Source organism: Podarcis pityusensis (genome assembly GCF_964106645.2).
Source record: "Podarcis pityusensis genome assembly, chromosome: 2".
Lineage (NCBI taxonomy): Eukaryota > Metazoa > Chordata > Lepidosauria > Squamata > Lacertidae > Podarcis > Podarcis pityusensis.
In genome coordinates this window covers 120150019-120176652 of record NC_138029.1, presented here as the reverse complement: position 1 = coordinate 120176652, position 26634 = coordinate 120150019, and the positions used below count along the sequence as shown (strand labels likewise).

The window sequence follows — 26634 nt, the reverse complement described above, 5'->3', positions numbered from 1 at the left end:
GCGGGGGCAAGGAGGATGCGGCGCGCCCATTGGCGGAGGAGCGCCAAGACGACATCGAGAGGCGCCGGAACCTCCGCGCGGGACGGGCGCTGGTATCGCGTCATAGGGACGCGCGGCCGAGGAGCGTAACTGCCGCGCAGCGGAGGAGACGCCGCCAGAGAGGTGAGGCGAGGAGGGAAGGGGAGATTGACAGTTGCTCTTCCCCGGCCCCGCAAGACCCTCTCGCGGACGCAGGAGACTGCCGTTAGCGCTGAGAGCAGCAGCACGAGGAGGAGGAGGAGGAGCAGGGTTAGACGCTCAGGTATGGAGTCGAAGTCAATCCGCTCCTTGCGGCGAGATCTGGCATGAGGCGCCCACGGGGGACGGTTCCCTTTGGTCGCTGGAGCCCTTAACTTGACGGGCTGGAAGTAGTGGGTGGGGAGCGTTAGAAATGATGATGATACTAATAATAATAATAGTAATAATAATTTATTACAGTGTTACCTTACAGTGTTTTAATGTTGTATTTTAATCTTGTTTTTAAATTGTATTCATTCAACTTGTTTTTATTATTGCTTGTTAGCCCCCCTGAGCCCGGCCTTAGCTGGGGAGGGCAGGGTATAAATAAAATTTATTACTATTATTACCTCGGGTTACAGACGCTTCAGGTTACAGACTCTGCTAACCCAGAACTAGTACCTCGGGTTAAGAACTTTGCTTCAGGATGAGAACGGAAATCGCATGGTGGCAGCAGGAGGCCCCATTAGCTAAAGTGGTACCTCAGGTTAAGAACAGTTTCAGGTTAAGAATGGACCTCCAGAACAAATTAAGTACTTAACCCAAGGTACCCATTGTACTTCTACCCGGCCCATCTGGCTGGGTTTCCCCAGTCACTCTGGGCTGCTTTCAACAGAACATTAAAAACAGAATAAAACTTCAGACATTAAAAACAGGGAATGATGATGATGATGATTTATTTTGTCTTCCATAAACACGGTTTTAGCAGTGAGTCCATAATTGACTGTGGAGGCCAATTCTGGATCCACACGTCCTTCCACAGTGGGGACATTGGTTTCTGGATGGGGGTTGATCATGGTGAGGGTTTGCCAAGCGTGCCTTCCTCTTAGCATGTTTATCCCTTTCGTCCTGAGTTCCAGCGTCTTCAAAGCCCATGACACCTTTGGTAAAGGCTGTTCTCCAATTGGAACGCTCACAGGCCAGTGTTTCCCAGTTGTCGGTCTTTATACTACTTTTTTTTTAGATTTGCCTTCAGAGAGTCTTTAAACCTCTTTCGTTGACCACCAGCATTAATCTTACCATTTTTAAGTTTGGAATAGAGTAGTCACTTTGGAAGACGTTAATCAGGCATCCGAACAACATGACCAGTCCAACAAAGTTGATGTTGAAGAATCACTGATTCGACACTGGTGGTCTTTGGTGGGCAGTGTTAGAAACTTATATGATGATGTTGGTGATTTATTATGTATATGCTGCCCATCTGACTGGATCCCAACGCAGCATTAAAAACACAATAAAACATCAGCCATTGAAAACTTTCCTCAGGGCTGCCTTCTAAAAGTCAAATATTTGTTTATCTGTCTGACATCTGACGGGAGGGCATTCCACAGAGTGGGTTCTGCTACCGAGAAGGCCGTTCAGATGCATAAGCTAATCGCCAAATAGCACCTTAAACCGTTTATGGTTGCCACAGCAGTATGCCTAGGCACCTTTTCCACTCCCACTAGAGTGTATTAGTAGTAGTAGTAGTGGTAGTAGTAGTATCCATTTCTAGACCACTTTATATTTTAAAGGGGAAATCTCAAAGTGGTTGGCATCACATTGAAACCTCAAATAAAACAATCCAGAATAAAACAAATACAAGCTTTGAGGAAAATATTTCAGTTCCTTCTCTAAGGGGCATTTAGATCCCCCCCATATTTACTGTGGGGTTATCTTTGTAACCAAGGTGGCATTTGCAGAGCTTCTGAAACAGTTTGCCTTTGCTTCAACACCCCACCCCACCCCTCTTGTGCTCTTGGGTTGCTTCGCCCACCGAGATCTCCAGCCTCCACAGATCAGCATCAGCCCTGGAGCCAACGAGACAGCTCTTTTTCTCTGTTTCCTCACAGGAGCACAGCCATCATCATGAGCCAGTTCAACTTTGGCACACCTGGCACTCCTGGGGGAGGCTTCAGCTTCGGGACTCCGAAAACCGCAGCCAGCACAGCCCCCGCGGGGTTCTCCTTCTCTTCAGCCACCACAGGGGGAGGCTTCAGTTTTGGGACAGCTGCTCAAAACCCAGCAAGCACCCAGCCTACAGGCCTGTTCTCTTTCGCTCCCCCAGCGACATCGGCACAGACCTCTGGATTCAGCTTCGGCACACCTATCACGTCGGCACCAGCTGCTGCTGGAAATGTGTTCACACTGGGGTAAGGTTGGCACAATCCCATGTGGGTGGGAGGCTTGTTGAGCCCTAAGGATCAGACGTTCGGTTTCTGAAAACCCAGAACACTTACTTCCGGGTTTTTGGCATTTGAGAACCACGGTACCATTGTGTTGTACAATCTATAGCCTTAGGTGGGGGAGCTGGTGCCCAGGGTGGTTCCCAGCAATGTCACCTTAAACCTAGGTTACAGCCACCACAATGGTGTGTCTAGGCACCATTCCTTCCCATTGGAGATTTTATTATTATTATTATTATTATTATTATTATTATTATTATTATATAAAGCAGTATAGAAATTAAATTATTATTATTATTATTATCAATAATAATAATTTAATTTCTATACTGCTTTATATTTTAAAGCAAACAATCTCAAAGCGGTTGACAGTACATTAACATAAAATAAAACAATGCAGAATAAAACAAATGCAAACTTCCAGGAAAATATGTCAGATCCTTCTCTAAGGGACATTTGGCTTTCCCCATATTTATTGACCTCCTTAATTTATAGAGCTGCCCCGTAGCAGAAGAACTCCAGGAAACCAGAGTGGTGTAGTGGTTAGTTGGACCAGAACCTGGGAGATCATGGTTCAAATCCCCACTCATACAGGAAGCCTTGGAGTCATTCACAGCCACTTAACCTACCTCACCAGGTCATTGTAGGGATTAACTGAGGAGGGGGCTGAACCATGTACATTCATACCTTGGTTGTCGAACGCCTTGTGACTCGAATGTTTTGACTCCTGAACTCTGCAAACCCAGGAGTGAGTGTTCTGGTTTGCAAACGTTCTTTGGAACCCGAACATCCAACGCTGCTTCTGCGTCTTGGTTTTTGAACATTTTCGGAAGTCAAACAGACTTCTGGAACGGATTCCATTTGAGAACCAAGATATGACTCTACTCCTTGCAGGAAAAGGTGGGAAATAAATGCAATGAATAAGTTATTCTGCTTACTTCCTTCCAAAAACTGGAGGGGCCAGCCAGATGGAAATGGTCTCAATTGGACCTGCGCCAGTCGCAAAATGCACCTGGTGCCTGGCTAATTCCTAACGCCGGTTGCCAGTCTCCTTGGGCTCAGCTGGAATGTTAAAAATCCTGTGGTAAATGGGCAAACAACCTACCCTGAGACTTTAGTCAGAAATGAAATGATGCAGAAGTATCAGCAAAAAAATGGCACAAGAGAACTTGGGATGCTTTGAATATTTGCCAAAAATCCACCCTGGACCCTTTTGCTCTTTTTTATTTATTTAGGGGAAATGCCCCCAAGCTGAACTTGAGCAGCACCAACACAACACAATCGGCTGGCATTACGGGGGCGCTTGGGCTCGGCAGCGGCGGACTGGGCACATCCACACCCAGTAGCGCCCCTGCCAGCCAGCCAGTGGCTCCTTCCGGCTTTGTGTTTGGCTCCAACACCGCTACCCAGCCTGCCACAACCGGAGGCTTCAGCTTTGGAGGCGTGGGAGCAACGCAGGCTGCGGCCCCAAGCTTCAGCCTTGGCTCCATAGGGAATACGACGCAGCAAGCAGCACCCGCCTCCACTGGCTTGGCGTTCGGAGTTCCTGCATCCGCGGCCGGCCCTACTACAACCACAGTATCCACGGCGCAGCCAGCTGTGGCGTTTGGCCTTGGGGCGCAGACAACAGGTGAGACGCCAAGCCCTGTGCAAAAGCACTTCTGGCAAGGCAGAGTTTCTTTGTAGACAAGTTGCCTTGCAAGCTTGCCCTCCATATGCAAAGTTAGGTAATTGTATATAGGTGAAGGGCTGAGTCATAATGCAGCTGTGTCTCACGTTGCCCCAAAGATGCCATTCTACTCAAGCACAGACTGGAGAAGGAATTTAAGGTGATAACTGCTTCTCTTAACCATTCTCTGTTCCAGCTCCAGTTTCAGGCTTTGGGCTGCTGACGTCAACACCTGCCACCTCTGCCTCCACAGGAACACTCGGTCAGGGGCCAGCCTTGTCCTTTGGAGCGAAACTTGGAGGTAGGCGATTGTGCCTCGGGAAGGGGGAAATTGGGCCGTTCTTGCTAAAAAGTGAAGTGAGATAGGGCAGATCAGTTGTGCTGGTGTCCCTCCTTGCTTTGCTGGCCTTCTAAATTAACTCTGAAATACCTTGGCACAGTTGGGCCTTTCTCCTCACTCTCTGTTTCAAGCTCCAGACCTTCCCCTCCGAATCCTGCCTGTTCCCTTTTGTGCTTATACACACACACACTCCGGCCAAGCTGATCTGCCACAGCCGCCTTTTGGTTCTTTTCCTCCCCGTGTTCTGCTTCTGCTCTTGGACACGCTCTGCCTGCCAAGCTGCTGCTGCTGCTGTCATCTCACCACTGCCGCTTCCCTGAACAACCACCGCCCATTCTTTTTCTTCAGTTGCTGTTTAACTTCTCCTCCCGCATCGCCACAGCTCCTTCACCAAGTTTTGCCATAGCCTTGTGCCTTTGCATAGTGTGTCTGGGAGTAGATGGTTCTCCTCTTTGTACAGCACCTAGCACACAGGGACTGGCATAGCAGCAGTGGTGGCGGCAGCTGCTTCCCCTACTTGGCCATAACAGGGGGGCAGGGGCTGTGAGAACTTCCAGTTGCCTTCGACTTCTTGGAAAACTGCTCCGCCACCAGGCCGACTCTGTGTCTTCCTTGGCCTTGTGGACGGGTGCATAGAATCATAGAACTTCAGAGCTGAAAGCGACCATGAGGGTCATCAAGTCCAGCCCCTTGCAATGCAGGGATCTTTTGCCCAACGTGGGGCTTGAACCCACAACCCTGAGATTAAGAGTCTCATGCTCTTACCAGCTAAGTATCTTCCATGAGGAAAGTGTGTTCTCCTCCTCCTGGTTGTAACTGAACCCCAGAATGCGTCTCTTCCCCGAAGCAGGTACAGCGGCAACTTCCACGGCGCCTTCTACCACAGCTGTGAACTCCATCCTCGGGATGTCCGGGCCGACGTTGTTTGCATCCATTGCAAGCTCTTCCGCACCAGCCTCGTCTGCTACTGGCCTCTCACGTAAGTGACTGGGGCCCTGCCTCCCTTCTTGATGGGGAAGTGGAAAGAGTGGGGCTTGGGCAGCCTTGGCTCTGCCCACTGCCTGCTGACGGTGCAAAACGGACCACTTCTCTCTCCCCCTCACTCCAGGATATTTTGTACTTCACCAGGTTTTGCCTAAAGGTCTGTTGCACCAAACCACTTAACTGCCGGGGCTGTTCTTTTGAGCAGGAGGCAGCCTTGCCAAGCCGCACTCAGGAGCTCTTGTTTTCTTCCTTCTGTAGTTGGTGTCACCTCAACGGGGACAGCGCCTGCTGGGACTTTAGGGTTTGGCGCAAAAGCCCCTGGGACGACAGCAACAGCACCCACGGCCACGGCCACGGCGACTGCAGTGGGAGGAGCCCCCGCAGCAACCAGTAAGGCTCAAAAGAGAAAATAGGAGGGAGGGAGGGAGGGAGGGAAGGTAAGGATACACAAAACAGCCGCTGACTTTTGCTCTTCGGTTAGAATATCATAGAATCATAGAGTTGGGAGGGACAATGCGGGTCATCTGGTCCAACCCCTGCAATTCAGGAATCTTTTGCCCAACGTGAGGCTCAAACCCATGGCCCTGAGATCAAGAGTCTCCTGCTCTACCGACTGAGCTATCAGGTAGAATGTTGCAGGCACCGTGGAGTTCTTGCTTGCTGTCGTTATATTATTTGAAGGGCTCTGCAGCTTTCACAATTCGTGAAGCACATAAAGCTGTTTACATTGCTATGATCAGCTTTACGGAACAGCAATTCAGCATCGAAACAGGGATTTAAAAAAACAAACGTATTTTAACCCACGCTAGAAACTTGGTGAAATGAAAAAGTCTTTCCTGAAGCTTGGAAGAAGGAGCCGATGGAATCTTTCAAGGCAAGGAGTTGCATGGTTCCAAGGTGCCACATTAGGAAGGACCCTGCCCCACATCCCAGTTAGCCATGCTCCTGGAAGGGGGTGTTGTGTATAGCAGAGCCACCAAGGTTGAAAGCTGCGGGTAGGCAAGATTACGTTGGAGACAGAGCTGGCAACTTCAGATATACTGGTTCTATACCATTTAGGGCTTTGCAGGTCAAAGCCAGCAGTACCAGGAAACTAGGGAGGATGCTGTAGTTGAAGTAGAACTGTGTGTGATGGATTGTCCACAAAGCAGACTCTAGAAGTCTGTCTGGCTCGCATCTTTTTGTACTAGGTCCTGCCTGGGCCACTGATGGTTCTGGAGTTCATGCAGCATTGAGTAACACAGCACTGTCTGCACATGAACTGGAGGGTCAATCGCTCTTCTTCCTCCTGCTGCCAAAGCTGGAGACTGAAGAAAAGGGATTCCTGAGCAGGGCAAGTGGGTGGTATTTTCACCCCAGCCCCAAATTCTCCATGTCAGAAATGCTCCTTCATCTGCTGATACCTCCTCTCTTGGCATCGCGAAAATGATTGCTAGCGAGGTGGAGTGGATATTTTTCTTTTAATTAGTTGTTATTAACTATTTTGTGTGTGTGTTGCGAAACAAACAGATGAACAGGGAAAGGTACATCTATCATCAGTTTATAGAGTCTTTTTAACAGTTAGTGAGAGACACTTGTCATAGACATCATTCGGTTGGGGGGAAAGAGGCAGATTGAGAGGGAGAGCAGGGATCTATTGCCTACTGTTAGTGTAGGGGGTTGTGTCTATATCACATGGGAAGGTCCTTTGTTTATATATTTGTTTGTCTTTATTGATAATGCAAGAGGGGTCCCGAGCTCTGTTGGTTGCATTCAGTGACAAGTGGGCACTATTGAGATCAGCTATAGGAGAGGTTGTGGTTTTTCACTTGGCCACGGAGCATCCTGGGCAGGCAGCCTTGGCAGCCTCCTCTTCCCATCCCTGGCTCTTCCATCGCAGCTGAGGTCAGGCCCAGGAGTCTCCCATCCTGGGACCAGCTCCAAGCAGGGACTCTGTTGCCCTGCATCCCTGTTGACTTTCTGATGTGGTTTGACCCAACATTTGTTTTCTCTGCAGGTATCGCCTCCACCCCAAGTACGGGATTCATGCTGAACCTGAAGCCTCTATCCACCACTGCTACAGTGGCCTCCACGTCCACTGCGGGCACCACAACAGTCACGTAAGTTCCCTGCGTGTTCCACCCCATCATTCATCCTGGGCACTGAGGTCCAGCTCCAAGGGCCTTCTAGCGGTCCCCTCCCTGCGAGAAATGAGGTTACAGGGAACCAAGCAGAGGGCCTTTTCGGTAGTGGCACCCTCCCTGTGGAACACCCTTCAGATGTCAAGGAGATAAAGAACTACACAACTTTTTAAAAAAAGCTCACAACATTTTTATTGATTTTACAAATACAAAGCACAAATAAACACAAACTGGCAAAGATATATCTGTATAGAGTCTCTGAATCTCGGGACTTCCCTCCATGGAGTCTCATTTTAAGAACCTGCACCTGCATATTCATAAGTACTCCAATTATTATATCAGACTATATTATCCATAGTATTTTTACACTACAAATGAATCAAAATCTTGCTCTTGTTTCCATCTGCTTACAGTGGTCTCCTAAATAGCTTATAAAAAAAATCCCTTTCTTTTATAAAGTTTTTGTGCTTCTGGTTTCTGAGTTTTCTAGTCAGCTTTGCCATCTCAGCATAGTCCATCAGCTTGATTTGTCATTCTTCTCTGGTAGGGACTTTTATCTTTAACTCAGAGTTGGGAAGAACTACACAACTTTTAGAAGGCATTGAAAGGAAGTTTATAATGTTTGTAATTTTAATAAGTTTATAATCAGGAAATTTATAACGTTTGATGTTTTATTAAGCTTTTATACATACTTGAAGCTGCCCGGAGTGGCTGGGGAAACCCAGACAGATGTGTAGAGTATAAATGTTGTTGCTGCTGCTGCTGCTGATGATGATTGCCATATGCTAGGCAAGCCATGAGTTTGGGGGGTGTAGAATGGAGTCCCCCCACGGAGGCAAGGAATAGCAGTTTGCTGGATGCAGGTCTCCCTCCTTGAGATAAGATAAGATAAGATAAGATAAGATAAATTTATTGTCATTGTCCGTATATACACAGTATACACAACAACGAAAATCAAACACCCACCCAAAGACCGCGTGGGGGTGGAGCTGTGGGCTGGCTCAGCTCTTTCGCCACCCAGCACACTCCTCCTGTCTTTGCAGGGCTCCCCCATCGATGACCTACGCCCAGCTGGAGAGCCTGGTTAACAAGTGGAGCTTGGAGCTGGAGGACCAGGAGAAGCACTTCCTCCAGCAGGCCACCCAAGTCAACGCCTGGGACAGGAAACTGATCGAAAACGGGGAGAAGGTAGGGACCCATTCTGCCGGCAAGATTCTTTTTAGGGAGCTGTGCTGCCTAGGTCAGAGGGGGAGCTAAGGTATTGCCTCCTGTGCCCATGCAGGGGCTGGCTGTAACTAACCGTCCTCTTTCTACACAATTTTAACCTTAACAGTACAGTGGTACCTTGGTTCTTGAACAGCTTGGTTCCTGAACAAATTGGCTCCTGAATGCTGCAAACCCAGAAGTGAGTGTTCCGGTTTGTGAACATTTTTCGGAAGCCAAACATCCAACACTGCTTTCAGTCGAGGGCAGGAAGCTCCTGCAGCCAATTGGAAGCCATGCCTTGGTTTTCGAACGCTTTTGGGTGTCGAACAGATTAAGTTTGAGAACCAAGGTACCACTGTATAGCAAAAAAAAAAAAAAAAAAAAGCAGCTTCTGTATATTTATGTATTTTATAAAAAATGATACACTGCTCAATTTGGGGGGGGGGACCACTCAAAGTGGTTTACAAATAAAGAATAGAACAGTAACATTATTAATATTATTTATTTATTTTAGTTTAAATACCACCCTTCGTCGAAAGATCACAGGGCAACATTAAAAACACATTACAGAACATCAGTGATTGAAACATAATAAAGAGCATATGTCTGAGTCAAAACAAGTATTTAAAACATTGAAATAGCCATTAAAATAAGCAGTCAACCGAAAACAGATCAAAACACTTGTCAACATTCTGCAAGCTTCGGTGGGCTTGCCTAAGTGAAACTGTTTTTTAGCAAGGGCCGAAAACAGTTCTGTGGCACTTATAATGGTGCCAGTTCTGCCGATGGAAGCAGTTGAGTGGGCACATGGAGGGCAAGTTGATCTCATAGGTAAACTGGTCCTAAGTTGTTCAGCGTTCCTATCAGTGAACAGTGTTAGTTAATAGTGTTAATGTTAGTTTATAAACTCTGAACTTGGCCTGGTAGCAGATCAGCATCCAGAGCAGACCTCTGACCCCAGGTGTTACTTTCTGCCAAGGCCTCGTTCCTGTCAGCAATCGTGCTGCAGCATCCTTCACTAACTGCAGCTTCCGTATCCATCGTGAAGGAAGCCCCACAGAAAGCGTGTTGCACTAACTCCTTTTTGCTCATTGTGTTCTTCAGCCAGTTCTTTTCTAGAGTTCCCGAAGTCCTGATTTCCCACTGTACCTCGAAAAAGATTGGGGCTTTTATTGTCACTTGTAGATTCCCGTCCCACTTTGTAAACCCTGTCTCTGCCTTACAGATCACATCTCTGCACCGAGAAGTGGAAAAAGTGAAACTGGATCAGAAAAGGTAGAGGGAAAAGGGGCTGCATAGCATGTTATTGGTGGGAGGTTGAGTACTGTGAAGGAATCCTTGAGATGCTTGTGAATGGCAGGGGACGTTGCAAGGGGCAAAGGTCTTGGAAACAGCCCCCCTCAGTCCCACAGTCATAATTTATACCCCACCCTTCTGACTGGGTTTCCCCAGCCACTCTGGCCAGCTTCCAATAAATAATTATAAAACCACAGTAAACCAACACACGTTAAAAACTTCCCTGTACAGGGCTGCCTTCAGATGTCTTCTAAAAGTCATGTAGTTGTTTATTTCCTTGACATCTGGTGGAAGGGAGTTCCACAGGACGGGAGCCACTACTGAGAAAGCCCTCTGCCTGGTTCCCTGTAACTTCGCTTCTCGCGATGAAGGAGCTGCAGAAGGCGGTTCAAGTGCCAAGAAAGGAGATTCCAGCTCAACATCGGGAAGAACTTTCTGACAGTTAGAGCTGTTCAGCAGTGGAACGACTCCCTTGGGAGGTGGATGGCCATCTGTCACGGATGCTTGAGTTGAGATTCCTGCATTGCGGGGGGTTGGTCTGGATGACCCTCAGGGTCCCTTCCAACTCTGCAATTCTATAATACAGTGGCACCTCAGGTTACAGACGCTTCAGGTTACAGACTCCACTAACCCAGAAATAGTACCTTGGGTTAAGAACTTTGCTTCAGGATGAGAACAGAAATCACGCAGCGGCGGTAGCGGGAGGCCCCATTAGCTAAAGTGGTGCTTCAGGTTAAGAACAGTTTCAGGTTAAGTACGGACCTCCAGAACGAATTAAGTTCTTAACCTGAGGTACCACTGTGCTGATTTAGATGGTGAAGCTGTCTTGGGCAGGGAGCCCTTCCTCAGAAGCGCTTCCTCTCCACACCTTTCAGCGCCAGCTAATAGAGATGTTGGCGTCTTCCTCGTTTTCTGTAGTACAGGGGTGGGGTGCAGGATCTAGCCCATGTGCCAGATCCTGACCTCCCTCCTTCTCCCACCTATCAAATCACATTACAATTATGCCAGGTGACCCAAAGTAACCATTTTCTTCCCTGTGTGTGCCGGTACCTGAAGACGAGGCCCTTTGGCGTCCTCAGGTTGACTTCAGCCAAAAGTGCAAATATATTTTTGGCTAACCTGCCTGAATTCTACCTGAGTGCCTCTCCTGGACAATGCTGCCACATGTTGCCTGCTTATCTAGCCTCCCTCCCTCCCTTTTTTCCTTCTATAGGTTGGACCAAGAACTAGATTTCATTTTGTCCCAGCAAAAGGAGCTGGAGGACTTGCTGATGCCCCTGGAAGAGTCCGTAAAGGAGCAGAGTGGGACCGTCTACTTACAACATGCAGATGAGGAACGGGAGAAGACGTAAGACAATGCCAGGGATGGCAGTGATGGAGCCCCAGTTATGTGGGCTGTGGGTGGTCCCCAGGTAGACAAGTTTAAAAATAAAAAGCAAAAGTTTGGAGGTCAGCTGTGGAGATCAGCCTATGTTGAGCCATTCTAAAGGGGGAAATTTGCTTTCTGGATAATTCTGAGCATGTTGACTCGGCCTGGGAGGTGGGTGCTGTCCCGCAATTCCTGCAGAGTCCACTTTTAAGCCAGAAGACCAAGCTGTCTCCTAAGGGTGCTTCTGCTCAGTCCCTAACATTCACAGGTCTAATTGAAAGTAGTAATAATAATAATAATAATTTTTTATTTATACCCTGCCCTTCCCAGTTAAAAAACTGGGCTCAGGGTGGCTAACAACAAATTTAAAACTCTTAATTGGTGCAACAAAGAACAGCATAAAATACAGTATAAAACGTGAAGAACAATCAATTCAGAATTCAAAATCAATTTAAGGGGGAAATCCATCCAATAAGCATTAGATGATCACCAGGGCTAGCTGGCTAAATTAGTTCTATTTGGGCCAGCAAGAAGACCAGGGGAGAATTAGCTGTCGGATCCCAGAACAGGTAATCTTCATAAAAAGGGGTGGGGGAGGGAAGGAAGGGGAATAAAATATGAGGCTAAGTTCAAGTTGAAAGCCAGGCGGAATAGCTCTGTCTTACAGGCGCTGAAGAAGGAAGTTAAATCTTGCAGGGCCCTGGTCTCAAGGGACAGAGCATTCCACCAGGTTGGAGCCATCACTGAGAAGGCCCTGGCCCTGGTGGAGGATAATCTAACTTTCTTAAGGCCCGGGACCTCTAAACTGTGATTATTCATGGACCTTAAGGTCCTCAGCGGCGCAGACCAGGAGAGGCGGTCCCGTAAAGAAGATTAGAGACCACTGGGAAACCCAGCAGCTCCCCTTGATCGTCACAGCTTTGCACACGCCTGCCAGTTCCATGGGAGAGGTTTAAGGGTCCCTCATGGCAGCCGAAGAGCCTTTAGGATTCCCCCCCCCCCCCAAGTGTTTGGCCTTGGCTTGGAAGGCCCCCTGGGGCGAGAGAAGGAGGGAGATTGATACCTGTGACAACGTGTTTTCCTGTGCTGCAGGTACAAACTGGCAGAGAACATTGATGCCCAGCTGAAGCGCATGGCCCAAGATCTGAAAGATATTATTGAGCACCTGAACACCTCTGGAGGCCCTGCTGACACCAGTGACCCGGTGAGTACAAACTGGACGAGATGCATGGGAGGAGGAGAGGAGAGGGCCAAGAGCCTCTCTAAGGATGCTTCTTCCTGGTTTATGAGGACCGCTCTGTCCTGCTCTTCCCCCTCCAGGCAGCTGTCTGCCGCTGTGGCCTTGTTCAGCAATGCTTTTCAGCACAGCCAGGCTTCAGGAGCAGGAAGCACCATTCTTCAAGGCTGGCCTGCTTTGCTTTCACCTGACTCATAGAATTGTAGACTAGGAAGGGACCCTGATCTAATCCAGCCCCCTGCAAGGCAAGAACCTCAACTGAAGCATCCAAGGAAGGAAAGTTCACCACCTTCCATCCCACAGTCAAAACAGCTATCACAATCAGAACATTATTCCTGATGTTGAATTGGAATCTCCTATTGCAACTTGAAGCCATTGTTTCAGGTCTTACCCACTGGAGAAAACAAGATTGCTCCATCTTCCGTGTGACAGCCCTTGAGATATTTGAAGATGGCTCTCCTATCTCCTCTCAGTCTCCTCTTTTCCAGGCTAGACATACCCAGCTCCTTCAACCGTTGCTCATAAGGTTTAGTTTCCAGACCCTTAATCATCTTGGTTGCCCTCCTCTGCACACCTTCCAGCTTGTCAATGTCCTTCATAAATTGTGGTGCCCAGAACTGGACACAGTATTCCAGGTGTGGTCTGACCAAGGCAGAATAGAGCGGGACTATGGCTTCCCTTGATCTGGACACCAGACTTCTGTTGATGCAGCCTAGAATACAATTACCATAGCTTGTTTTGTTTTGTTTTGGCTGCTGCTGCTGCTGCATCACATTTTCAGACCACACCTAAGATCTGTTCAACAGTGCAACAATTCTTTTGGGAGGTTGTGGACTCTCCTTCCTTGGAGATTTTTAAACAAGTTGGATGCCCATCTGTCACGGATGCTCTAGGTCAGATTCCTGCATTCCAGGTGGTTAGAATAGATGACCCTCGGGGTCCCTCCCAATTCTATGATTTCAAGGAAGGAGTCATATCTGCCTTGAGCAGATCGCACCACCAGCCTTGATGTGCCTCAGCAAGACGGGGGGGGGGGGCGGGTTAGTACACTTGGACACCAAGACATCATCTGTGTGAATTTGCCTTCCTCTTCCACCCACATTTGTGCCTCGCAGGACCAGCACAGCCATCTCTGCAGGCCCAGGCAGGGCTCTGTGCTCTCCCACTGACAGCTGGGCCACTCAGAGCAGGAAAAGGACTGCTGCCAACCTGCCATCTTGGGGCCAGAGTACATTGCTACCTGCCTGGGCTGGGCAAAGGCCTCCTTTTTAAATCATGGCAGTTACGCTCGGTTTCCCTTCCGATGGTGCCGTTCCTGGCTCAACTTTTCCTGCAGAACATTAACATCCTTCAGTCTTGAAAAATGACTGCCGGTGTGAGTGCTGATCTCGTGGTCTTTGCAAGGGCTTCGAGAGATCCAGACCGGGTTCGGCAACTACTCATGACATTCTCTAATCTCTTCCAGCTTCAGCAGATCTGCAAGATTCTGAATGCGCACATGGACTCCCTCCAGTGGATTGATCAGAATTCAGGTATTTGGCACTTTTCCTTTCTAGGGAGTCGTAGGGTCCTTCCTTCAGTTTTAAGATGAGCTGCTTTGAGGCAGGTTGACTAGGGAGAGAATAATAATAATAATAATAATAATAATAATAATAATAATAATTTATATCCCACCCTCCCCAGCCGAAGCCGGGCTCAGAGCGGCTAACGACAGTAAAAGTAACACCGTTTACATAAAATCACAATCTATTAATTGAAATACATTCTAAAATCAATTCATAATCAAATTAATGGCAACCATTGGGCTAAAGTGAAGCATCAAGGTGAGAAAGGAGCAATCCTTGTCCTAGAATCATAGAGTTCAAAGAGACCCTGAGGATCATCTAGTGGAGCCCCCTGCAAGACAGGGAAATAGGCAGCTGTCCCATATGGGGATCAACCCCTGCCACCTTGATGTTATTAGCACTGTGCTCGAACCTACTGAGCTATCTGCTTGGCACATGTTGAGATCCTCTGCAGCAAACATGGCGACCGCTGGTGGGAAAATCACAGCCTCATATTTAGGGGGGGGAGGGTCCATTTTGTGGGTCTCCAGACTGCAAAATCCATCTCCTGCTCAGGTTTTAGGAGCTCTCTCTTGGATGTTGTGTTGTTTATTTGCTTAATTTGCACACCGCCCTTCATCCAAAGATCACAGGGCAGGCCACCGCATAAAAACACAAGAAAGAAAACACAAAATGCATAAAGCAAACCAAAGCAAGTCAAACCAATACCCCCCTTCCCACAAGGCAAGGAAGGAGGGTCAGCACAACAAGGACAGCCCCAGGAGTATAGGTCCATCTAGTTTAGTGTCGTCAACACTGACTGGCAGCAGTGGTTCTCCAGGATTTCAGGAAGAGGTCCCTCCCAGCCCCACGTGGAGACGCTGCAATTGGGGGCTGAACCCCAAGGCAGGTGCTCTGCACGAGTGAGCCTAGCCCACCCTATTCCAGTGAATTTGCCTGTGGGAGAAAATGCAATTTGCCGTGGAGCTGCAGCCTGGTGCAACTTGAGATTCCTAGTCCAGACTGAGCTGGTGGGGGTGGCTGCAGCCCTATTAGAAACACACCCCACTCAGCCCCATTGTGCTTCCAGCCAGGGAGGGGGAGGAAGCGACTGCTGTGCCACAGGCGGACAGAGTCTGCTCTGCCAGGGGTTTCTCTCCAGGGGTGCGCGCTGGGATGCTCAGCCCTCTGACACTCTCCTTGTTGTCATTCCGCCTTCAGCCCTGCTGCAAAGGAAAGTAGAAGAAGTGACCAAGGTTTGCGAAAGCCGCCGCAAGGAACAGGAGCGCAGCTTCCGGATTACGTTTGACTGACTGCCTCACCGCCGGGGGGCAGGGGGAATACACGCACGATGCCCAAATGTTTTGTTACTAGTTGAGTTTTGTGTTTGACAATAAAGGCCTTTTCTGTGCAGAACTGTGTGGCCAGAGGAGTTATTGGGTGTAGGGTTTCCTCGCTCTTCTGCTCCCAGGTGTGTACTGAGCATTGGTTGTGTTCATCTCATGGTGGTGGGTTCGAGCCCCACATTGGGCAAAAGGTTCCTGCATTGCAGGGGGTTGGACTAGATGACCCTCGGTTCCCTTCCAACTCTAGAAATCTAGGATTCTACTCTGCAGTTTCAAGAGGCGGAGCGGATGCTATTTTAAGCTCCAGAGCCTTAGAGTATGGCTGGCTAACCCAGATCTGAAAAGTCAAGGCCCACACTAACAAAACGGTAGAGTCGGGATCCATCTAGTCCAACCCTCTGCAATGCAGGGATCTTCTGAGCAATGTGGGGCTGGTACCCACAGCCCTGAGATTAAGTCTCGTTCTCTGCAGACTGAGCTATCCCAGCTGGACCCAAACATCAGGCCAGTGGGCATGGATGGTGATGATGGTGATTATTGTTATTACTCTTTATTAAATTAATATATTGACCTTCAAGAGAGCTCAGGGCCGTTTGCAACATAGAACACTGATTCCTGTATTGCAAGGGGTTATGCTAGATGACCTGCGTTATCCCTTCCCACTCTGCAAATCTGTGAACAGATGATAATAAAAGTGACACACGCACAATCATTGCTTTAATAGGCTGCAGACTGAGCAATTGTCCAAAGGCCTGGGAGAAGAGGGACGTTTTTGCCTAGTGCTGAAAGATATGCAATGGAGGCAAAGCCCCATTGGGGAGAGTGTTCCGCAAATTGGGAGCCACCACAGGAAAGGCTCCTTGTGATTCAGGGATGGCAGGGTCCAGGTCAGTTTCTATGGGGAGAGGCGGTCCCATAACAGTTCAGGGCCCCCAAAACGCAAGTCCGCCCCTGCCCCCATCCCAATGCGAAACTCTCATTCCTGCTGGCCAAAGCTACAGCTTGTGGGAATGGGGGATTGCCCCAATGGGATGGGATGGGGGGCTGCAGGGTGCTTCATCTGCAAGGCCTATCTGTGCAGAGTCAGATCCTGTCTCCAGGAACGTGTATAGGGGTTGCCAACTTCAAAAATAAAAATGGGACAGAGTGTATGATTCGCCTCATAGGAGAATCATAGAAGTGTAAATAACACATCTGGAAAGATACCTCTTGGGATGTAATGTAAAAGTGCTGTCTAAAATGTTTAAAATATCATTGGAATGGGAGACAAAGGATGAGCAAGTAAAATCCGCAATGATACATTAGGCAATAGATATTGGTCATAATATAGACATGAAACCATGGGAACGATTGTGGAATATGGATATAAAATTGACAGCATGCTATGGTTAAAGAGAAAATTATATAAAAATGTCATATCGATGGTATCTAACACTGAATAAATTGGCAAAAATGTATAAATCTAAATCAAGTAAGTGTTGGAAATGTAAAAAGAAAGGTTATTTTTATCATATGTGGTGGTCTTGTATTAAGGTTAAGGCTTACGGGAAATTATTTATACTGTAATGAAAAGGATGTTTAAAACAATGTTTGTAAATTTTCTTTGGGGAATTACAGGGACAGAACTATCTAAACTGTATAGAAGCTTATTCATGTATGCTACTACAGTGGCAAGAACGTTACTTGCCCCAAAATGGAAAGAAGCAGAAGTCCCAGCAAAGGAAGAATGGATACAAAAACTTACAGAATATGCAGAAATGGTGAGACTTACCTGAAGAATTAAGAAATAAAGATACCAAAACTTTTAATAAAAAGAATGGAAACAGATTATTGAATATTTACAGATATGATTGTAAACAGAGAAGAACATTGGCAGGATTAGTGTAATAACCTACAGTTTTATAAGCGTATATATTTAAGTTAATTTGTTAACTTTGTGTTCAATATGTATTCTGTAGTTGACCTCCTTTGTAATGTTTTATTTTGAAATCTTTAAGATAATATTTTAGTTTTTCGTTAATTATGTTGCTTTGTTTTATTGATGTTTTAATATTCTGTAAACCGCTTTGAGATTTTTCTTAAAAATATAAAGCAGTAATGAAATGAAATATGCAGAAGACGTTAAAAATTAATTTTAGGAACCGCAGGAAGAGGGGGGAGGAAGTCAAGTTTTGAAATGTAAAAATGATTGTAAAATGGGTGAAATGTATAAACCTGAAAAGCATAAAAAAAAATTTCAAAGAAGTGTAAACTTGGAAGGGACTCCACAGGTCTTCTAGTCCAACCCCCCAGCAATGCCCATCAACTTGGGGGGCGGCGGCACCCTCACATATTTTATGGGGTCGCAGCGGAGAGTGTGTTTGCGCGCCCGCCGCCGGCTCTCCCCTCTCCTGCCCGCTCGGAACGACATTTCCCAGCAGCCACCGCGCCCCGCCCCGCTCCCTTTCCTTCCTGCTCCGCGCGGCGCCTCCTGGGAGTTGCAGTCGGAGGAGGAGTTTCCGTTGGTGCCGTTGAAAGCGATGAGGAGGTAAGTGGGGGGGGGGGGGGCTGCGAAGGGTGTGTGGGAAGTTGCTGCGACCCCCGAGGGGAGTTTTGGGGGTGCATATGTGGGGCGAGGGGGGTAGCCATCCCCCCCACTGCCCTGCCTGCTTCCCACAGCGGCGTGTGGGTCTCCGGCGTCGCCTCCTTCTCCCCGCGCCCCTTTGCTGCCCCCTTTACTTGGGGGTCAGGGTGGGGTGAGGTGCAGCCCGACGGGGCCCTGTGGGGTTTGCGGGGTCCCCGAAAGGCGCAGCAGGATCCCGGCAGCTTCCGAGGCGAAGGAGAAAGGAAAAACCCCGTTTGGGGGGAAGGAAGCTGCCCCCCAAGTTCAAGGATTTGTGAGCTGCCAAGAGTGGCTGAGGCAACCCAGTTGGATGGGCGGCATATAAATAATATTATTATTCTTTTTCACTGGGAAGTGATTTAAAATTATTGATGAATGATTATCGCAGACAGATAAAAGAGAATTTACTCAACCTGATTATTATGTGGATAGGTTACAATAATATATAGAAGTCCTCAGCAGAAATTGGTACTCGTATGGACGGTGTGCAGGGAGAAAGGATGAAATGTTATTGCAAATATAAATATGTTTGATTTTATTGATTATTGAAATGAAAGTTGGGAAAGCTAATGTTTCTGGAGCAGGAATAGAGGGGGGAGGAACAGCTGGTGGGGTGCAAGGTCAGCTTTACATTTTTATTAATTTGGTGACAATTTGTTTTATGGGAAATCAGTTTAAATGGTAAGAAAAATTGTTGTTGTTTGTTTGTTTGTTTGTTTTAAAGAGGGGCAATCTGGCCTTCGTTGTAAATAATTGCTTTTATTTTAGTAGGCACACCTACTAGAGCCACCTGAGAACCAATCACACTGTCCATCATTTGAAAAATAAGACTTGAGAACCGCCTTGCCCCCAAATGGCACTAGACGTTCTGTTTTGGCGAGTGTAGCCTTGGTTTAAGGAGCTATTAGGCGCCAAGTATCCTATCTGAGTTCTAAGCTCCCTGCTTCTGACCTCTCCGCCTTCGCAGGATCGACAGCAGACACAGCCGGGATGACATCCCCCTGGAGGACCAGGAGACGGAAGGGCAGAGGCAGCTTAAGAGCCTCCTGCACCATCAGCTCGACACATCTGTCTCCATTGAGCAGTGAGTGCGGATCCTGCACAAGGGCAGAGTCAGGGTGGGAGGTGTCCCTGGCAGCGGGAAGCATTCTTGGTCCGTCGTCGCAAGAAGGTTGGAAGCACATTGCCTTGGGCAAGGGCCTTTCCCTGGGGGGGCGAAGCTGTGTGCCAATGAGGGTAATCTGCCATAGGGTCTTCTGAGAATCGTCGAATGGTAGAGTTGGAAAAGACATCTAGTCCAACCCCCTTCTCAGGATCCGGTGGCGCAGGCTCTTTCCCGGAGGCCTGGCCTGCCGCCTCCCAGGGTAGCCCTCTTCTAACGCCTCCGTGTTGGTTCCCAGGTGTGTGTCAAAGCGCCGCTGCTTTGCGCCTGCAGCACTCTACAAGCCCTTTGGAGAGGAAGCCGCTGGGACCTGCACCTTGCCTCAGTTCCAGGCGCTGCAGGAAAGCAACAAAGAGGCCGCCGCTCTTCGAGAGCTGGGCCTCTCAGACGCCGAGATCCAGTTCTGGAAGAGCCATGCCTTGGCAGATAAGGTGAATGAGGGGGCAGGGAGTCCTTCACTGTGTTCACTTCGCTGCCTAGTAAGGGCACTGCAATCGGCTGGTGGAAGCCAGTTTGTTTTGCCACGGCCTGATAATGACAGGCTTGCCGTAACGCAAACCGGACCTTTTCATTGGTGGCACCAGTGCAGTGGTCTGTCTTCCATGCTGAAATACGTGAGGCCCAGGTGTCAGGCTTCAGGGAATCGGCTTTCTCCCCCCCTTAGCAGTAGGTAAGCAGAACAAAGGAAAAGGAGTATTCTTACCATTTAATAATAATAAATAATAAAATTTTATTTATATCCCACCCTCCCCAGCCGAAGCCGGGCTCAGGGCGACTAACAACAGTAAAATAATACAGCATTCTAAAATCAATTCATTCTAAAATCAGTTCAAAATCAAATTAATGGCAACCATTGGGCCAGGGTTCTGTGAGGATTACCAAAGGAGCGTATCAGGCTGTGCCTTGGCCAAAGACCAGGTGGAACAGCTCTGTCTTGCAGGCCCTGCGGAAAGATGTCAAGTCCCGCAGGGCCCTGGTCTCTTGTGACAGAGCGTTCCACCACATCGGGGCCACAGCCAAAAAAGCCCTGGCTCTGGTTGAGGCCAGCCTAACCTCCCTGTGGCCCGGGACCTCCAAGATGTTTTTGTTTGAAGACCGTAAGGTCCTCCGTGGGACATACCAGGAGAGGCGGTCCTGTAGGTACAAGGGTCCTAGGCCATATAGGGCTTTAAAGGTTAAAACCAGTACCTTAAACCTGATCCTGTGCTCCACCGGGAGCCAGTGCAGCTGGTATAGCACTGGGTGAATGTGATGATCTTTAATGATCACAGTGAGAGAACAAAGAACCCATCCCTTAGGAATGGCGATGCTCCCAATGAAGAATTCCACCCCCTTACGTCCCTAGCCACCCATGTCACTTTTACTTCTTGTAACCTGAACTTGTACCCTCTGTGCTTTCTTTTCTGCCACAGTCTCAGCCATTCTTGATCTTGGGGAGAGCGGATGAATGCTTTCCAGAGACAGTAAATCTGTTAACTCTCTCTCTCTCTCTGTCTCTCTCTGTTTCTTTTCCTAGCTGTTCCCCATCCATATTTCCCAGCTTCTGCCTTCTGAACTATGTCCCTCTGCAAACCACTGTTCCAAATCTATACTGTCCTCCTGCTCCTGGGAAGATTCAGGATCCTGATCAGGAGGAGGGGGAGGCTCCCACCATTCCTCCTCATTGTAGCCCTTCTCAGCACCAGAGGAGCGCTCTCCTATGAGTCGGAGGAAGCTGAAGGAATGGGGGACGAGGGGCAGGCACCTGACCCCTGTCTGTGGCTTCCTTCCAGAGTCCCGGCCTCAGGGCAGCCCCCGAGGCGATACGAGAGAGGATCGGGGCCATCGAGGAGAAGATGGCCGAGCGCCGGCGCATCCTTTCGCTGCCCCAGCGCTTTGCAGGCAGCAAGCAGCTGAGCAGGCGAGAGATGGAAATTGAGAGCTCTCTCTTCCAGGGCACGGACCGCCACGCCTTCCTGAGGGTTCTGTACCACCAAGGTGCATGGCTGGGGGCCCCTGGAGTCCTTGTGGGTGGGCGTGGAAGGCAACGGGGGAGGTGGCGGGGTGCTTCATTGCCTATGTTACCTTGCAATGTGGCCTTCTGCAAATGTCTGTCACAGAGGGCTCTGTTGTTTCCCTTTTGGCCCAGATGAGGCTACACAGGAGGACCCCTTGTCACACCTCAGCACAACTCTTGGCCGCCGACCGGAGGGACTTCCCTTGCCTCACCACAGTGACCCAGATTCGCCGTGCCCCGTGCCTCCCAGCAGCCCCCCAGCGTCTCAGGGCACAGATCCCCGGCCAACCCCAGTGCCCGTGATGGTGACAGAGCCGGTGGAGTTTATCCCAGAGGAGGAGATCCGCAAAAACCGCCTCTCGGAGGAGGAGATCCGCCAGATTCCCCGGTTTTCCTCCTACAGCCCTGGAGAGCCAAGCGAGGTGAGTCTCTTCCCTCCCTGCCCCTGGGGCTCAGGAGCCTCCCTGCTTGCAAATGGAGGCGCAGCAAGGACGTTCTCTCCCACCACTTGGCGGTACAGGAAACGAGACAAAAAGCTTATTGGGGAGCCGTGTCAGGTTCCCAGCACCAAGAGGATCCGTTCATGTTCTAGAACCCTCAAGATCGGGGCAGATGTCCTAGGAAACGAATGAGCTTAACCTTCAGGGCCTCAAATCCCGGAAGGACCCCAGAAGTAACTTGGGTCCACCTTGTTAAAAAAAACCAGGTCCAGTTCACCCGAGTTGAGTCGCATGGCTCTAGTCAATTAATTTCAGCAGTCTCCCTTTCGACAAACTCAAAGTTTGAGAGTCAGTAACAGAGAGGTTGTAGAGGGGGTCAGCTGGCCATTCTGCGGAAGAGCGCTTCCATTCCTTTTGCAGCTTGGCTCCAGAAAATTACCTTCCCAGGAACCTCTCTGGACATGAAGACGTTGCTTGAAAAATCGGGGGGGGGGGAGGGGTGGAGAGAGAGAGATATCACAGAATCGTAGAGTTGGAAGGAATCCCAAGGGTCACTTAGAGAAGGATCTGAACTATTTCCCCCAAAGCTCAAATTTGTTTTATTCTGGATTGTGTTATACCATATTGGCCTGAATATAAGCCACACCTTTAAAAATCGGGGGGGGGGGGGAGAGAATACCCAAATATAAGCCACTCCCTTAAAATTCTGCAGGCACTCACACCCGTTCCATTTTACTATATGTCTATTTCAGCAGCAAAATCGTAAAAGCCAAGTTTTGTAAGGTCGCAAATTTAAGCCACACTTTGACTTTTCACAGTCGGAATTTGGGGGGAAAGTGAGGCTTATATTCAGGCCAATACGGTATGTTGTTTTAATATGTTGACACCCACTTAGATTTTTTTCTTTAAAATATAAAGTGGTATAGAAATGGAATTAATAATAACCATCATCTTCTCCTCTTCTTTGGTGATCACTCGTAGCCGAGTAAGATTGTCCTCCATAAACAGTTTTGACAGTGAGTCTGTAAGTGACTGCGGAGGTCAATTCTGGATCCACACATCCTTCCACAGCGGGGACATAGGTTTCTGGATGGGAATTGATCCCGGTGACGGTTTGCCAAGCGTGCCTTCCTCTTAGCATGTTTCTCCCTTTTGTCCTGAGTTTGAGCGTCTTCAAAGTCCATGACACCTTTGGTAAAGGCTGTTCTCCAATTGGAACACTCGTAGGCCAGTGTTTCCCAAATACATTTTTTTAGATTTGCCTTGAGAGAGTCTTTGAACCTCTTTTGTTGACCACCACATTACGCTTTCCATTTTTAAGTTTGTAATAGAGAATTCGTTCCGGAGGTCCGTACTTAACCTGAAACTATTCTTAACCTGAAGCACCACTTTAGCTAATGGGGCCTCCTGCTGCTGCCGCGCCGCCGGAGCACGATTTCTGTTCTCATCCTGAAGCAAAGTTCTTAACCTGAAGCACTATTTCTGGGTTAGCGGAGTCTGTAACCTGAAGCGTATGTAACCCGAGGTACCACTGTAGTTGCTTTGGAAGACAATCATCAGGCACCCACACCTGACCAGTCCAACAAAGTTGATGTTGAAGAATCATTGCTTCAACACTGGTGATCTTTGCTTCTTCCATGAACTAGACATTCTGTGGTGGTGACGGCCACCTAGATTTAAGGTGCCATTTGGTGATTAGCTCATAAATCTGAGTTTCTAACACTGCATTATGTGTTTCGGTGCTGAGCAGGTGCTCTACCTGAAGAACCTCAGCCGCCGCGTCAACATGAAGGAGCTGCTGTCCTTGTTTGCGAGGTTCCAGGAGGAGGGAGGCCCCCAGATCCAATTCCGCCTACTGAGCGGGCGCATGAGAGGACAAGCTTTCCTCACCTTTCCCAGTGAGTGTCCAGCCCTCCACGTCCCCCAGAGCCAAACGCTGGCCTTCCGGTTGGGATGTGGGCGGGGAATGGAGTACAGAGGCTCCAATGGTCTCTGGATTCCTCCCCAGGAGCTGGACCACCAGGGCTGATCCTGTGTCGCTCTTTGGTCTCAGGTATCTCAACGGCACAGGCAGCCCTGCAGCTGGCAAACGGCTTCATCCTGCTGGGGAAACCCATGGTTATTGAGTACGGGAGGAAGAAGACACCGTGACTCTAAGCCTTCATCCTGGAGTCTCCCCTGCGCTGCAGCAAAGTGGAAGCAGCCAGAGGGGTTTCACCTGGACGTGCGGGCAGCTGAACAGTCCAGGCCAAAAAGAAGTGTCACTTGCTGCCAGGGGCAGAGACCTGGACTGTGTGACGGACAGCTGAGCTGGAGCCGAGTGCCTCCGAATTCCACTCGCGGCTGGGAGTCTCTGTCTGTTTGGCTACCAAGACAGCTAGCCAGAGGGGGTGCGTGTGTGGAGCATTTAGGGAGGGAGAATAAAAGGAGCAATTTCTAAGAGAGTGGGCAGATAGTTTGAGGGAGATAGTTGGTTCTGGTCTGTGTGTAGCATCCACTCCGAGAAAAGTATCTACAGCTAGTGAAAGGAGTCTCTGAGTTTAGACTGAAAGATGGTGTGTACTCTCTCGGGAAAGTATTCAGACAGGAGTTAACTGGGGGGCTGAGTTTGAGCCAGGAGAAGTAGGAGCTGTGAGGATACAGTCTGCTTGGGTCTCATTTCAGTTAGGAGGGGAGTGATCTTCTAGGAAGAGAAGAATCCCAAACCAGATAAGAAGGTCTGTTATATTGCTAGAAATACCTCTTGAGTGGGATTCATAAAAGGTTGGGTAACGTGACAGAAAGTGCCACGTTGTTTAAGAAACTAGAGAATTCACCTATGCAGCAACTAAGCTAAGGAACTGAAGTGAAATTACTGGAAATAAATAAAATAAATAAATATATTTTTTTTATTTCTACCCCGCCCACCCTGGCCAGGGCTGGGCTCAGGGCGGCTAACGCCAAGTATAAATTACAATACAATGTAATTGGGGGGGGCGGGGAGTTAATTAAAATATGGCTTAAAATGTAGCCTCATTTTAGTAGTAGCCCATAAATCAAGACCATAAAGGGAGGAAACATCAGATATTCACCCGAGCCAGCTATCCATGCTGGTCGTACATGGGCCAGTAAAAAAGCCAAGGGAAAATTTATATTCCAAATCCCATATAAGGGGTCAGAGTAAGTCTAAGCCAAAGGCCAGGCGGAACAGCTCCGTCTTTCATGCCCTGCGGAAGATGTCAAGTCCCGCAGGGCCCTGGTCTCTTGTGACAGAGCATTCCCCCAAGTCGGGGCCACGGCCGAAAAGGCCCTGGCCCTAGTTGAGACCAATCTAAGCCACTCCAGCGCATACCTGTCCTCCTCCCAAGCTGCCTCTAATTCCCCTTGCTTTGCAGAAGGTGATGTCACTTTTCTTGCCCTGTCTCTCTGTGACATCTGGCTTTCCAGGATGCCAGCTTCATCAAAAGCCAAGACATGCCATCCTATTGCACATGTGAGGTGTATGGTGGGCAGGGACGGATGCTTCTGCTAAGAAATGGGTTTAAGGGAAGACAGATGGACAGATTTATGTGAAGACAGATGTGAGGCTGGTTATCCCACAGGATAAATATGCTGAAAGAAGCTGAGGATTAACCATCTAATCTAGAAACCTGTAATATCTAACTGAAGAGTAGTTACCGTATTTTTTGCTCTATAAGACTCAGTTTTTCCCTCCTAAAAAGTAAGGGGAAATGTGTGTGCGTCTTATGGAGTGAATGCAGGCTGCGCAGCTATCCCAGAAGCCAGAATAGTGAGAGGGATCGCTGCTTTCGCTGCGCAGTGATGCCTCTTGCTGTTCTGGCTTCTGGGATTCAGAATATTTTTTTTCTTATTTTCCTCCTCCAAAAACTAGGTGCGTCTTATGGTCTGGTGCGTCTAATAGAGCGAAAAATATGGTACTTAAAAGAAGCTGTGCATTTACTACCTTGTTTAGAAGCCTGTAACATCCATTCGATTTAGTGTAATTATTAATGCTAACTGTTTCCCGAAGGAACATTATCTCCTGATGCGTCCTTTGTTTTATCAGCTTTGTCCTGTAAAATAAATCTTTCTTATTTCTTCAACTTCTGCCTGGGTCTCCAGGGATCTAAGGTAAGGTCAAGGTAGGTAAAGGAACCCTGGATGGTTAAGTTCCGTCAAAGGCGACTATGGGGTTCTGGCGCTCATCTCGCTTTCAGGCTGAGGGAGCCTGCATTTGTCCGCAGATACCTTTCCGGGTCATGTGGCCAGCATGACTAAACCGCTTCTGGTACCCCAGACCTTCTGATCGGCAAACCCAAGAGGCTCAGTGGAAGGCAGCTATGCTCACCACTATACCACCAACGCAACCCAAGAGGCTCAGTGGTTTAGGCCACAGCGCCACCCACGTCCCGAGGATCTAAGTTTACCTCCAAGGATCTAAGTTTACCCTCACACAAAAACCATCAGATAACCCGTGGTGGTTAATATGGTGTATACGGAGGGGGTTTGCCGCAGAGCACAGCAGGGAAGGCAACCAAAGAGTACTCACTAATGGTTCCTCGCCATCCTGGAGAAATGGGAGAAGTAGGGTACCACAGGGTTCGGTCCTGCGCATGTTACACTTAGATACCCATCTTGACCGAAGGATACTCTGCCATTTTAACAGTCTTAATGTGGTTACCACATAAGCACAGACCTGCAGTGCTTCAGATGAAGCGTCCAGACCTCCATTGCCAAATTTAAGTCCAGAAATCTAGGCTGAGCTATTGTGCCTCAGCAACTGGAGCAAGGGAAGCAAAAGGTAACTGCAAAGGGGGTGCAAGTACTGGGGCTGGAGATGCCTTATCCCAAGTTACATAGTCCTCTGGTCAACCGATCCAGACTTGTCACTGGAGAAGATGTC

The 26634-nt window shown here is 48.6% G+C and overlaps 2 protein-coding genes across 5 annotated transcripts; both read left to right on the top strand.

Moving 5' to 3' along the window:
- The first annotated feature begins 102 nt into the window (after positions 1-102).
- On the top strand, positions 103-15622 carry LOC308469624 (nuclear pore glycoprotein p62-like). Of its 4 annotated transcripts, none has more exons than XM_080992354.1 (13): positions 103-301; positions 2109-2408; positions 3677-4071; positions 4307-4411; positions 5301-5429; positions 5693-5824; positions 7431-7533; positions 8598-8742; positions 9986-10035; positions 11270-11404; positions 12518-12629; positions 14128-14194; positions 15428-15622. In XM_080992354.1, the coding sequence occupies exons 2-13, from the start codon at positions 2125-2127 to the stop codon at positions 15517-15519; spliced, it is 1749 nt and encodes a 582-aa protein (XP_080848480.1). In that variant the 5' UTR covers positions 103-301; positions 2109-2124; the 3' UTR covers positions 15520-15622. The 4 variants fall into 4 exon arrangements, with proteins under 4 accessions (XP_080848480.1, XP_080848477.1, XP_080848479.1 ...); XM_080992351.1 differs by having other exon boundaries at positions 5298-5429; XM_080992353.1 differs by having other exon boundaries at positions 139-162; positions 5298-5429.
- Positions 15623-17894: 2272 nt separating this feature from the next.
- Positions 17895-25834, top strand: RBM41 (RNA binding motif protein 41). Its single transcript, XM_080993114.1, has 7 exons — positions 17895-18079; positions 19122-19238; positions 19555-19747; positions 21089-21293; positions 21445-21734; positions 23503-23650; positions 23806-25834. The coding sequence occupies exons 1-7, from the start codon at positions 18072-18074 to the stop codon at positions 23901-23903; spliced, it is 1059 nt and encodes a 352-aa protein (XP_080849240.1). The 5' UTR covers positions 17895-18071; the 3' UTR covers positions 23904-25834.
- The last annotated feature ends 800 nt before the right edge of the window (positions 25835-26634 follow it).

What these genes read in the sequence shown, in the direction of transcription:
- LOC308469624 (XM_080992351.1), top strand. Translation starts at nt 2,125, where the DNA reads ATGAGCCAGTTCAACTTTGGCACACCTGGCACTCCTGGGGGAGGCTTC. An exon ending in AGGAGCCCCCGCAGCAACCA is followed by an intron (nt 5,825 to 7,430) that starts GTAAGGCTCAAA and finishes TTTTCTCTGCAG; the next exon opens with GTATCGCCTCCACCCCAAGT. An exon ending in CTGCTGACACCAGTGACCCG is followed by an intron (nt 12,630 to 14,127) that starts GTGAGTACAAAC and finishes AATCTCTTCCAG; the next exon opens with CTTCAGCAGATCTGCAAGAT.
- RBM41 (XM_080993114.1), top strand. An exon ending in GCCCTGGAGAGCCAAGCGAG is followed by an intron (nt 21,735 to 23,502) that starts GTGAGTCTCTTC and finishes GGTGCTGAGCAG; the next exon opens with GTGCTCTACCTGAAGAACCT. An exon ending in AGCTTTCCTCACCTTTCCCA is followed by an intron (nt 23,651 to 23,805) that starts GTGAGTGTCCAG and finishes CTTTGGTCTCAG; the next exon opens with GTATCTCAACGGCACAGGCA.